This window comes from Bos grunniens, chromosome 8, assembly GCF_055505025.1.
Source record: "Bos grunniens cultivar Pamir isolate PY7600 chromosome 8, Bosgru_T2T1.0, whole genome shotgun sequence".
Classification (NCBI taxonomy): domain Eukaryota; kingdom Metazoa; phylum Chordata; class Mammalia; order Artiodactyla; family Bovidae; genus Bos; species Bos grunniens.
Genome location: NC_141172.1, coordinates 98,169,463 through 98,183,242, shown reverse-complemented (window position 1 = coordinate 98,183,242; position 13,780 = coordinate 98,169,463). Strand labels below are relative to the sequence as shown.

At 39.9% G+C, this 13,780-nt stretch overlaps 1 protein-coding gene across 1 annotated transcript in view; it reads left to right on the top strand.

Moving 5' to 3' along the window:
• Positions 1 to 13,780, top strand: part of CTNNAL1 (catenin alpha like 1) — a 58,693-nt gene that overhangs the window by 18,644 nt on the left and 26,269 nt on the right. Inside the window, exons 5-10 of the mRNA XM_086414130.1 lie at positions 124 to 311; positions 2,018 to 2,137; positions 4,523 to 4,612; positions 5,660 to 5,830; positions 10,300 to 10,500; positions 12,507 to 12,593. Of these exons, the coding sequence (XP_086270256.1) occupies positions 124 to 311; positions 2,018 to 2,137; positions 4,523 to 4,612; positions 5,660 to 5,830; positions 10,300 to 10,500; positions 12,507 to 12,593 (857 nt within the window). The remainder of the gene's footprint in view (positions 1 to 123; positions 312 to 2,017; positions 2,138 to 4,522; positions 4,613 to 5,659; positions 5,831 to 10,299; positions 10,501 to 12,506; positions 12,594 to 13,780) is intronic.

Genomic DNA, 13,780 nt, shown 5'->3' with positions numbered 1-13,780 from the left:
ATTCCTGAAATCGAGTTTCTACCCGCTGAGCACATTACCTTAAAGTCTGGATTTTAATTTGTGTATCTTATTCCCAGTTTAATTTCCCCCCCTCCCCCACCCCACCACCACCTTTCTTCTTAGGAGAAACAATCGCAGCACTTACAGATGTGAGCAGCCTGAATCGCCCAGAATCAGATGGCCAGATCACAATTTTTACAGATAAAACAGGAGTCATAAAGGCTGCAAGATTACTGCTTTCTTCAGTGACAAGAGTGTTGCTACTGGCAGACCGAGTAGTCATTAAGCAAATAATAAGATCGAGAAATAAGGTACTTACCTTTCTGATGTTTCTACTTGTATCTTTCAGGGTTGTTCAGAAAGTTGTTTTTTAAGTTCATTGCAAGTAATTTGGCAATGTTTGTCTATTTTGTTTATTATTCTAATTGTCTACAGTTTAAAAGTGGTGTTTCATCTATACATATAATTCCTAAATGTGTGCACTGGACCTAAATTTTTGGTTACAAATAACATTTCTTCTCAGAAAGCCATTATCTGCTTGTTGAGGTTTATTGGTGAAAACTTTTGATTTGGGATAAAAACAAATTTGGGATAAAAAGTCAAGTACCATGACAATGTATGTAGTGGAAACCTACCTGATGAAAATACTGAATTCCTCAGTATCTCCCCCCACCAAGGCAGATAGAACAATTTTTATGCTTAAGAAAATGCCTGGGTGGGAGGGAGGCTTAAGAGGGAGGGGTTATTTATATACTTATAGCTGATTCATGTTGTTGTACAGCAGAAACTAACACAACATTGTAAAGCAATTATCCTCCAATTAAAAAAGAAAAAGCTCAGTCACCTGAAACCACAATTATGCACATTATAAAATTGCTGTATGCAGAGTTTCTAAATATTACTGAATAATCACAAAATTTAAAGAACAGATTTTGACTCTCCCAGTCTAGACCTCTTCTGTGGCTGTTATGTCTCCATCAACTAACTGGGAGCCAGGGTGTGTATGGATACAATCACTTTTTTCCCTGGATAATCCCTGAGGCAGGGAGAGCAGTCAGCCAGGGAAGGGACCCTCCCATTGGTTTGAAGACAAGACTACCTGGAAAAGTGTAAGATTAAAGAGAAAACGAATTTAGAGAGGTGGATCCGGCAGTGCTAGAGGAATAAGAAAAACCTTCCTCTCTCTGGAAGACAGAGGTTTTGTTCAGTGGTGGGATCTGCCTTATCTGCCGTAGTCGCCTGGACTTCCTGAGCTGCCAGGGCCCATTAACATGCCAAACATCTATCATAGCCTCATTAAAAATAAGTACACACAGGATATCTGTGTTTTCTTTACCTATCTTGGTCTGACTAAAACTAATCCAGTACTGTTATTTCAGAGAAAAGAATTTGAAAATATGTTTCACATCTATTTACTTTATTTCTGATATCAAGAAAATACATAACACTGTCTGTTGGCTGTATTACAAACATGCCATCTATCCACCCCTGGCTGCCCAAAACTTCTTGACAGTTATTCACCACAAGCAGTTTCTGACTGACTCAAACTTTTCCTGCTCTTGAAGTCCTCCATCTCCCTTCCTCTCCTCAGTCTTCCCACCTTTCTGAGAAGGATGGGACTTCCCCAGCTCTGGTTCTCTGAACCTTAAAGCTTCTTGTATCATCTCATCCTCATCCCCGTCCTCGTTCTCTGAAGATTCGATCACCTTCGCCCTGCCCAGTTGCCACCTTCTCCAGACTTTGTTACATAAATGGGAGCTCTTGCATATTTAGTCATTTCATTTACTTTTTCCTTTAATTTTCAAGGAAGCCCACTTCCTACCCTAAAAAGAGATCATTCCCTAGATGACTAACTTTTGAACCCACTTCTCTGAGCCCCCCTCCTCTGTCTCCTCCGGGGACTCTCTCCCAACTTTCCTCTAGAATTCAGAATTCCTCTTTTGTTCCTCTGTTGCCTCAGGCTTGATGTCTTAGTCTCTTTCAATTTAAACCTGAAATAAAATAATCTCTTTTGCAGGTTCTTGCAACTATGGAAAGACTGGAGAAAGTGAATAGCTTTCAAGAGTTTGTCCAAATATTCAGTCAGTTTGGAAATGAAATGGTGGAGTTTGCGCATCTAACTGGAGATAGACAAAATGTATGTGTTTACCCTATTTACAAGTCTTGAGATACATGCATACTTTTCAGTTTGGTTAGAGATGTGATCTTTGTGGTCATTTGGATTGGTTGTCTTGCTTATTAAATCTATAATCTTGCTCTTAAAAGCCTTTCCTGAAGAAGCCGGGATAAAGTAAATAGATCTGTGTGTCTTTTGTTGCTCACAGATAATAGTTAAATATTTTCCCACCTCTCACACTGGGAAAGGTCATACTTGCCTTCAAGGCCCAGTTCAAGTACTTCCTCTTTTTACAGAATTTTCCATTTGACTCTTCTACAAGGGTTCAGGCAAATAAATGAGTCATCATACATATCCTGGTAATATTTTATTACATATCTCTGTTATTGTTCTTTGTGTAACTTGTTATATATTATTCTATTGTTACATCTTTATAATTGTTTTACATTAATAGTAATAACCCAAGCACTGGGTTATTGCATTGGCTATATGTTAGCTGATCTTGTTTGACTCTCAAAACAGCTGTGTAAGTAGGTATTGTTATTACTGTTTCACACATGAGGCTGAACTTCAGAGGATAATACACTTTGCTAAGGTGACTTTTCTAGCAGATTGAACTCAATTGTGTCTGATTCTAAAGCCTGTAGTTTTCAGCTGCACCATGATGTTGGTTCTTTGTAGTAGTGTTCCCCAGTTCAGACTGTAAGTTCTGAAGTTTAGGGGAGATAGAAGACCACATCGTATCCAGGATTGCCTTTCCTTGTTGGGGGACTTGTACATGATTTTATCATGTCAAGTTAAATATATAATTGACCTCTTCTTGAGATGCTCTGGTAGAGTCCTGTAGACTGGTTTTGGGTGTGAACTTTCCTGGTTTGTAGCTGGAGTTGAAAGATGGTTTTTGGCGTGAAAAGTGGCGGGCTGAATTATATGCTTCACTTAGTTCTTCTTGGACATCCGGGGTTAATGAGACCTCTGTTTTGTCCTGTGGACCAGCCCTCTAACAGATTGAGATGCCATCTTTTTGATCACTTGCTGTCACCTACAATATGTGGTGTAATGTATGGTTTACAAGTGTTGTGTATATACATTGGATGCCTTGTCATCTAGACCCACAGGGTTTTTTTTGCCAGAAGTCCCGTTCAGTATGTTAAAGACAAGGAATAGGTGGAAATTTTAGCAGTGACCTCAACTTTTATTTTTGATTGCTACTCCTGATAGGTGATAATCACATGCAGGACACAGACTTTGGAATGTTACCTTGTGATCTGAATTAGCTTCGGGGTTTTGTGCAGTTTTTCATTTACTAGGTATAACTTTGTTTCCTATTAAAGAAAGCTGTGTTGAGATGCAAGTGAATGAGAGTGATATTATTGTAGAGATAACTTTACATCCACTCTAATTTATTAAATAAAAGGCAAACCATTTTCAAACTTTAGGTCTTTTTTATTTATAAGAAAAGACTTCATCCAGTTCGCAAATGAGAAAAAAAAACAACTATGAAAATTTTATGTAATCCAAATTTCAGTGTTTATAAGTAAAGTTATTATAACACAACTATATTGACTTGTTTATGTATTGTCTAAGCTAGCTTTTATACTACACTGGCAGAATTAAGTCATTGTTTCAGAGACCAAATGAACCAGAAAGTCTCAAAAACTTATTATCTGGCCTTTTATTGAAAATCTTTGCTGACCTCTGATTTAGATGGTTATAATCAAGCTATTATGAGAGTATTTGATTGTAGATTTAATCAGCAAGATTTGAGGACCCTCTGTGATAGCACACCTTCATATTGAAGGCTGTATGAAGAGAAACCAAATGAAAAAAACCAAAATACAGTGTCTACTTCAGAGTTTATATTCTAGTTGGGGAAAATTATATACCCAAGAAACATCTTAATATTTTAGAGCAGCATATAGGCTAACTTTAGGATTGAAAAAAAAAAAATTCACATTGAGATGAATAAGCACTTAGATGGGGTTAATCAGACATGGTTCCTGAAAGAGTTGACTTCTGAGTGTCTAATTTGAAGGAAATAATGGTCCACAAATGCTGAATAAATAAGTCACTTTTAATTAAGTAAAGCATGGGATGGCTGTTTCTGGTTGGGAGCGAAGTGTCCTCACCTGGGCACAGGAATGTCAGGTGTGCAGGCCACCAGAACGTGAGCCGCGTGACAGCTTATCCGCCTCACTTCCTGGCTCTGCCGCCCTGAGGGCAGCTGTTTCTACTCCGTCGTGTTAATGTATTTACACTGAAATGGTGACATTTTATTAAACTTTATTCTGTTTTTATTTTTCAAAAAGCAGTGTTAGTTAAATTGTTGAATATTGTTTTTCTTGAATAAATGGTTTCCCAAGAAATTGAGTTTTTTGCAGCTCAGTGGTTTTATTCCATTTTTAGGATTTGAAGGATGAAAAGAAAAAGGCAAAAATGGCAGCAGCTAGGTCAGTTCTTGAAAAGTGTACAATGATGCTGCTCACAGCTTCAAAGGTAAGAAAAGTTTTGTTTTACTATGTTGTAAGTTAATTAGAAACCCTAAATGCACATAATTTATATATATTTCACTTTTTAAAAAGATGAAAGTGATAAATTGGAATATAGGCTATAGTAGTCAAATTTCAGTTATTCTTTAAGAAGAAAGTTAACTTCCATCCCTGGTCCAAACATCAGGTAATCTGTGAGTCAGCTTTGATTGAGCAGCTAAGCAGAAAATGGCTTATTAGGTGCTGCAAATGGAGGCCAGTCACACAGGGTCAGTGCCTGCATGGCCTGCACTATCTCGCTGGGGAGCCCGCACACATGCTCTAGAAAAACTAGGCGAGTTGGAATCTGTTAAGTAACAGTGGAGTATTAAGTCAGCCCTTAGTTTGTTTATTCTGTAATTTCATACCTCTCAGTCCTTATTCTGCTTTTTGCAAAATTGTCAATCAAGAGCTTGTAATTCCATACAGCAGTAGGCCAGCAAATTGGTACAATTCAAGAGTGCACTGCTGAACATCTCATTAGCACTTTGTGGGAATTGCCTTTTCTGCTCAGAACATTGCTTCCGTGCTAGGATCACTGCAGGCACAGAAACAGGCTTCCCTGGAGCCTGCGTGGAAGGCCCTGTTCACAGCTGGGCCCTGGAGTAGTTTCTCCTTTATATCATTTTTTGAAAATCAAAGATGCCTCCACAGTCATAAAACATCTGTCCATTTGTCCTCATTCTTCTTTTTAGCTCTTGCACATATTAGGCAACATTTTAAGTTTTAATCATGATGAAGATATAGGGTTTGTTTTTTTTTTTCCCCAACAATTTTAAGTAAGCATGTTAAAGTCTAAAGATGCGGTTTTGTACCCTGCCTGTTTCACTTAAACTTGCTATTACTCTTTACTCATCCTGCTTCCACCTTTAGTGAGGAGAAGCGCTGGGTGAGCCAGGGACACAGGAGATTTTGGTAAAGAACCATTTTTATTAGCATGGCATGTTCTCTGTAAGATTTTGTGTATTATGATATGGGTCAAATCTTACCATAAAATTTTTCAATTGTTTCAAAGACTTGTCTCAGGCATCCCAACTGTGAGTCAGCACATAAAAACAAAGAAGGAGTATTTGACCGGATGAAAGTGGCATTGGATAAGGTCATTGAAATTGTAACCGAATGCAAACCAAATGGAGAGAGTGACATTTCATCTATCAGTGTTTTTACTGGGATTAAGGAATTCAAGGTAAGAATACAGAGAGTATATTTTGTTTTTTTCTTGCCATTTCAAAGAAACATTATAAATAATACTCATACTTCTGTATGGTATTTTAGAATACAGACGCTTCACAAAGCAAGATATTTGTCTTTAAAACAATGCTATAGTATACAAGGAAGTTCCCTTTTGGGCCAGATGGTAAAGAATCTGCCTGCAATACAAGAGACCCAGGTTTGATTCCTTGGTTGGGAAGATTACCTGGAGAAGGGAATGGCTACCCACTGCAGTATTCTTGCCTGGAGAATTCCATGGATAGAGGAGCCTGGCGATCTATAGTCCATGGGGTCACAAAGAGTCAGACACGACTGAGTTACTAACACACTTATAGGGTATAAACTTAATATTCAGTAACATAAGGCTTAGTGCAGTTTGTACAGAGAATACCAGTGTGGGGTTATGGTAGTTACCCTGGCCATGTTTAGCTGTATGGTTTAGCTGTAGCCTTCTGTCCTCTGTTCAGAACGGCTTTCCCTTCACAGTCTGTAGAGCAGTACCATACCATCCGCATCTGATGACAGACAGTAAATCAATTCTGGAATTCCTGCTCTTCCCTGTGCTATAGAATTGATACTTTGAGACTGTAGTGATAGCAGTAGTATTAATTATAATTAAAATTTTTAATGAACAATAATGCATACTAACATTTATCAAGCACTTACTCTGTGCCCATCCTAAATGCTTTAAATATGTGCATGTGTACATCACACAAGAATATTATTATTATGGCATTGTACTGTTGAGACTGAGAAACAGAAATTAAATAACTTGCAAGCTACAAAGTGCCAGAGTTAGGATTTGAAAGTCAGCAGCCTGACCCCAGAATCCCCATCTGCCCTAAATGAGTTTTAGGGCAGAACTCATTGCACGTCAGAGAGGTGGTGACAAGCACTCTTTGGTAGGTGCAGTGCCTAGTCGGGAAAACCCTAGGAAGTCATCTAATCAGATCAGATCAGTCGCTCAGTCGTGTCCGACTCTTTGCGACCCTATGAATCGCAGCATGCCAGGCTTCCCTGTCCATCACCAACTCCCGGAGTTCACTAAGACTCACGTCCATCGAGTCAGTGATGCCATCCAGCCATCTCATCCTTTGTTGTCCCCTTCTCCTCCTGCCCCCAATCCCTCCCAGCATCAGAGTCTTTTCCAATGAGTCAACTCTTCGCATGAGGTGGCCAAAGTACTGGAATTTTAGCTTTAGCATCATTCCTTCCAAAGAACACCCAGGGCTGATCTCCTTCAGAATGGACTGGTTGGATCTCCTTGCAGTCCAAGGGACTCTCAAGAGTCTTCTCCAACACCACAGTTCAAAAGCATCAATTCTTCGGTGCTCAGCCTTCTTCACAGTCCAACTCTCACATCCATACATGACCACTGGAAAAACCATAGCCTTGACTAGACGGACCTTTGTTGGCAAAGTAATGTTTTTGCTTTTGAATATGCTATCTAGGTTGGTCATAACTTTCTTTCCAAGGAGTAAGCGTCTTTTAATTTCATGGCTGCAGTCACCATCTGCAGTGATTTTGGAGCTCAGAAAAATAAAGTCTGACGCTGTTTCCACTGTTTCCCCATCTATTTCCCATGAAGTGATGGGACCGGGTGCCATGATCTTCGTTTTCTGAATGTTGAGCTTTAAGCCAACTTTTACACTCTCCACTTTCACTTTCATCAAGAGGCTTTTTAGTTCCTCTTCACTTTCTGTCATAAGGGTGGTGTCATCTGCATAGCTGAGGTTATTGTTATTTCTCCCTGCAATCTTGATTCCAGCTTGTGCTTCTTCCAGCCCAGCGTTTCTCATGATGTACTCTGTATATAAGTTAAATAAACAGGGTGACAATATACAGCCTTGACGTACTCCTTTTCCTATTTGGAACCAGTCTGTTGTCCCATGTCCAGTTCTAACTGTTGCTTCCTGACCTGCATACAAATTTCTCAAGAGGCAGGTCAGGTGGTCTGGTATTCCCATCTCTTTCAGAATTTTCCACAGTTTATTGTGATCCACACAGTCAAAGGTTTTAGCATAGTCAATAAAGCAGAAATAGATGTTTTTCTGGAACTCTCTTGCTTTTTCCATGATCCAGTGGATGTTGGCAATTTGATCTCTGGTTCCTCTGCCTTTTGTAAAACCAGCTTGAACATCAGGAAGTTCACGGTTCACATATTGCTAAAGCCTGGCTTGGAGAATTTTGAGCATTACTTTACTAGTGTGTCTAATAGGCCTGTGTTATTTAATGGATGGGGAAACTTGGACCCTGAGAAGCTCTCTAATACGCTAAGGGTTACCTACGTCTCCAGCAGCCAGAACTGCAGCAGGAATGGTATTCTTTCCATTTTACTGGCACTTGGACTTTTTTTTTTTGGCTGAGCCACACAACACGTGGAATATTAGTTCCCTGACCAGGAATCAAAACTGTATCCCATTGGAAGCAGAGTCTTAACCTCTGGACCACCAGGGAAATCCTGCACTTTGACTTTTAATTGTGTAACGGTCGGACATGGGGTGAAAGAGAAAAATGGAACACTTGTTCTCAATATTTTCTCATTTGTTCTCTAAACTTCCCTTTTAGGTGAATATTATTGTACCCATGTTTTTGAGGAGGAAAGCTAATATGTGATAGAACCCTTGTTTAGAACCAGGACTCCGATCCCAGAGTCCATGACCTTTGGGTTTACACCTCTGGCTTTGTTTACATGCTGTCCGTCTTACCCCGTGTCTCTTCCTGAGAGGAAGGAAGCTCCAGGGACCAGCCATTCTTTCAGAGTCTTTATTACTGAAAGGAATCTTAGGGCTTATTTTTCTAATCCCTTGTTTTTGTTAAGGCCTAAAGGAGAGAGGTCAAAGGACCATTAGGGAAACCAGTCAATGTAAAGCCAGGTCTCTGGCCGCCGGGCACTACATTTCTGGTTCCGGGTTAACTAGACCAGTGTGGTACCTGTGGCTGCTATTGACCTTTCACCAGCAGGCATTCTGCACAGAGAGCTGTTTTGAATACACTCTCTCTGTTGGTGGTGATCTTCTTTGCATCTGTAGAGGGAAACTGGATGTATTCATTACTTTGAATATATGGACAGATCTTATGAAAACCTGCAAATGAATGGCTTTCATAAAAATGCTCTGAGTTACTGTTTTAAAAGCCGTATATGATTCTCTTTAAAGGGAAAATAAAAAACCTTAAATGGTTTGTGGGCTGATTTTTATGTTGTAGTTATCTTTAAATCCTCAAATTCTCAGGTTCTCCTTGTCAGTTCCATACTTCAGTTTTATCTGTGTTCTTTCCTGGCTTAAAAAAACCAATCCTGTCTCCATAGGACAGAGTGATTACTGGAGATAACTTGGGCCGAGAGAAGGGGAAGCTATACTTCCCGGTAGCCTCTTGACCTTTCCAAATCTTGGTATTTGCATGGGTCCTGTTAAAAATGGGTCTTATAATAAGGATCAATTTGAAATAATTGTTGTGAAAAGACCTTGAAGTATGAAGCGATTGTATGTTATCTTTATCTGCACAAGAATTTTGCCCACAGTCGTGATCGTCACCACTTAGTGCCTCTTAGCCCAGGTTGTTGCTATGGGATATTTCAGGGGCTAGAGGTTGAAGGGCTAAGGCTGAAGTGGCATGGCACATCTCAGACAGCTGAGAGAGAGAAGGTTGCCCTAATGGGCATGTGTTCATCACACATTCAGGGAACTCTAAGCACAGGATGGCTGGAGTGAAAGGAGGTTTAGAAACTCAGAAAGGTGAGAGGGACTGTTGGAAAGACATAAAGACAAGACCCTGGAAGGGTTTGTGCTATGCGGTACAAGTCTGGGCTTGGTTTTATTGGTGGTGGGGAACCAATTAGAGGGAGGGGGCAATATCTGAAGGTATACATTTTAGGAAGATTATCCAGGCCCCCTGGTAGAGAATGTTTTGATCAGGGAGGTCTGATGGGGACATGAAACAAAATGTAGGGAGACCAGTTTCACTGAATTAATGAAGGGAAAATTGACGCCTTTCCCAGCTCTTACTGTACCCCACACCCTCCACACCCTTCCCCCTGGGCTCAACACATAGTCGTTTTTGGCTGTAACATCTTCCAGGACTTTGCCTTGGCATTTTCTCAGATAACAAATCCTTTATCTGGAGGTAGGTTCATTTTCCTACCAGTTGCTACATGATCACGTTCTTTCACTGACCGTATAGAAGTGTTTTGTTGACAGCTGTCGGAATGAAGCTCTGCACAGCTACTGTTGGCTCTTGAGCAACGTGGGCCCCCTGAGTTTGTGGACAGTAAAGTTTGTTCACAAACTTCTGTTGGAGGTTTGTTGGAGGTTGTATTTCTCCTGAGCTTTCAGACAGGGAAAGAAATTGCAAGCTTCTTCTTGGGCCCTGGGAGGAGAGTACAGCACATCTGGGTAGGTGGGAATGTTGACTCCTGTGGATGTATATCCTTTTTGTTCTCAGATGAATATTGAAACTCTTCGGGAGAATCTTTGTTTTCAGTCAAAAGAGACTCTCTCAGCGATGCTGGAAGCTCTCTTGGAGCGCATGGAGGACTTCACTGATTGTGCCTACACCAGCCATGAGCACAGAGAACGCATCCTGGAACTGTCAGCTCAGGCGAGGATGGAATTGCAGCAGTTAGTTTCTGTGTGGATTCAAGCTGTAAGAACTTTATTTCATCAAAGTAAATCCTCTGTGACTGCTTTGCCCTAAAGTTCTGAGAGTTATGCGGGTACCGAATCATCAGGAGTGTGAATGTGGTCCAGAATGGGACAAGGGTATCGCATCCCTTTTCTGCCTCCTGCTTGACCATCCAACATTCACGCTACTTGACATCTCTCGGCCTGTTGTTTTTCACCCTGACCAGTTGGATTCTGAGTCACCCTCACTAGTTCACCCTGTTGTCCCCTCTCGTCCACCAAAATCACCTCTGGAAAATCCCTCCCAAAGTGCTTCTTCAGAGTAAAGATCAGAGTAGTAGAACCCCTACCTAGAGATTCTTGGGTCCTGAGTCTTACTGCTGGGTTCTTTCAGATGTGCACAGTTCTTAATTCTGAGGACACCTGATTTACAGACACAAGGATTTGGAAAACTCATGGAGGTTCAGATGCAAGGGTAGATCCAGCTGGCAGGTGAAAGATTTTTCACCCTGGCACAGATTCCTGGTCTCAGATTGGTGGGCAGCCACTTAAAAAGCCTTGAATAGGCTGCTGATGTGCTTCAACATGGAAGTTATGTGGGCAACAGTGGCCAGGACTGGCAGCAGTGGTACAACATAAGGCAGTATGCATCCAGTCTCTGACAGAGGGTGGATCACAGATTTGAAGGATAGAGCCCTGACTCATGTCTCTGGCACCATTTATTTGTTGCTTAGACCTAGGCTATGTCAAGAATGCATTTACCATGATTTACAGCATACAAATCTGGAAGTCATGGACATAAGCTCAGGCCGAAGATGAAGGGTGAAGGTGCCTGAGGACCCAGCAGTCTGCCTCCTTGTGAAGAGATGGGTTTATGAATGAAGACTGGGATAAGTCAGTGATTTCCCTCAGAATTTCTTGGCATCGGGTAAAATGATGTCAGGAATAAAAGCAGTATTTTGTGTTCAGCTTGACTTGAATTATCTATGTGGTATCTAATCTGAAGTGGAGATTGCTTCAGAGTTAAATTTTAAGCCCAACATGCAATATAAAGAGTTTCTGTGAGGAAACACTCTTTGCATTGGGAATCCAGTTCTATCAGTACTTAAATGTGCAGGTATCACCTTTCACATGTTTCACAGCACTTGGATCTCTGATTCTGTTGTTCATTCATTTACCCTTTTTAGCAGTTATTGCTCAGTGCCTTTTATATGCCAGGCATCAGAAATCTAAAGATGAATTAAATAAAATGTTTGCAAGAATTTTGCAGTGTAGAAAAATGTGAGAAGGTATGAGACAAGTCCAAAAAACTTTGTAAGTGTCCCAAGAGAAGGGACAGATCATATGTGGAGAGCGTTTGAAGGAGCAAGAGGAATCTAGAAGCTTCATGAAGAGATTGACATTTAGCTGGAATTTATTCATTCAAAGAATTGAATACCTGCTACCTTGCATTTGCTGTGCCAGGTATAATGCACTCATTGGTGAACAAAATACGTGTGATCCCAGCCTTCACAGAGCTTATCAAAGCCTAGTGAGCAAAATAAACTTTAAACAAAAAAATAAAATAAAAACTACATATGTAATTGCAAATTAAGATGATTACTTTGAGAAAAGGTTAGAGAGGGTAAGAAGAGAGTCTAGTCAGGATTATGTGATCAAAGAAGGCCTTTCTAAGAAACAGAAATTTCTGTAAGGATTTGAAGGTTGAATAGGGTTTTAATTTTTGATTAGGTTAAGAATGAAGAGATGAGCATTCCAGGCAGAAGATAAAACAGATTAGTTTTAGCCATGATAAATTTATTAAAGAAAATTAGATTTTAAAAATTCCAGTATTTAAAAGTTAGAGTTGAAAAATGTAACTAAATATTCTCCTTGCCACTTTAACATAAACAGGTGAATTTTTAAAATATACTTTTCATATAGTTCACAGAATGGTATTAAAATTTTATTGTTATTTGTAGTTAGAGTACAATTGGAATTGCTAGATGAAAAAGATAACTCTTCACATGTACTTTTAAATTTTTTTAGCAAAGCAGGAAAACAAAAAGCATCGCTGAAGAACTGGAACTCACTATATTGAAAATCAGTCACAATCTCAATGAACTTAAGAAAGAGGTAAGTATAGTTGGAAGCCCAGCCTCTTTTAATTCTTTGCAAGTTGTCATGTTGTACAACATGTACAACGGGTCTTAGAATTAGGATGTTCCTGTGCCCAGAGAATGTTATTTAAAGGTTTTCCTTTGCCCTAGTTATTTTGAAGCGATTGTTTTATTGGGGCCATCATCCTCAAAAATTGTACACAAATGTTTATAACAGCCCCAAACTGGAAACAATCTAAATTTCCATCAACAAGGAAATTTATAAATGAATTTTGGTATGACCATGTAACTATGCCAAATACTATTCAGCAATGAAAAGGAACACTATTGATACGAGTAAGAATATGGATGGATTGCTTAAATGCAACGCTGAGTGAAAGAAGTCACACACAAATGTTGTGTGTGTGTGTGAGATTCTATTTAGAAAAAATTTTTTAAAAGGCCAAATCCATTTACAGTGACAGAAACCAGATCAGTGACTACCTGAGGTCATATGTAGGGGGAATATTTACTTGGGGGCTTGGGAGAACTTTTGGGGGTAATGGAAATGTCATAAATATTGATTATGGTGATAGTTACTTGGGTGTAAATATCAAAACTCATCAAAGTGTACCCTTGGTACATTTTGTTATATGTAAACGGTACCTTAATGAAGTTGATTTTTAAAAATATTCTTTTGATTACGATTTCCCTGTTCCCTGAATGAAAACTTAATCGTTTAGTGGTTACTTTTAGGTAACTGAAGGTCACCTTAAGTCAGGGGTTTGTGAACTACAGCCAGGCTGTTTTTATAAATGAAGTTTGAGGGACATAGTTCTGCCTATTTGATTTGGGCAGTTGTGACTGGGTGGCCTGAAAAATCTAATTACTTACTCTCTGGCCCTCTACAGAAAATGTTCACCAATCCCTGCTTTAGGTCATAAGACACAATCTCAGTTAAAAATGAGAATGTCCATTCCAATATATTCATCAGTATTTTGGTTCGTTCAGTTGTATGACTTCCCCTCTGTTCCCCACTCCTCTGTCCTACACCCCTAGGGCTTTTGGGGGAGGTGTGGTCTCTTGTCTCTTTCAGGCCCTTCATCCTCTATTATCTAGCTTCTGTTCCAGATCTTTGCCAGGCTCTGGCACAGGAAGAGAAGAGAGGAAGTAGAGAGGTAGAAAGTTCTTAGTGACCAGTGCCCTTATGAGATGCACTGGGCT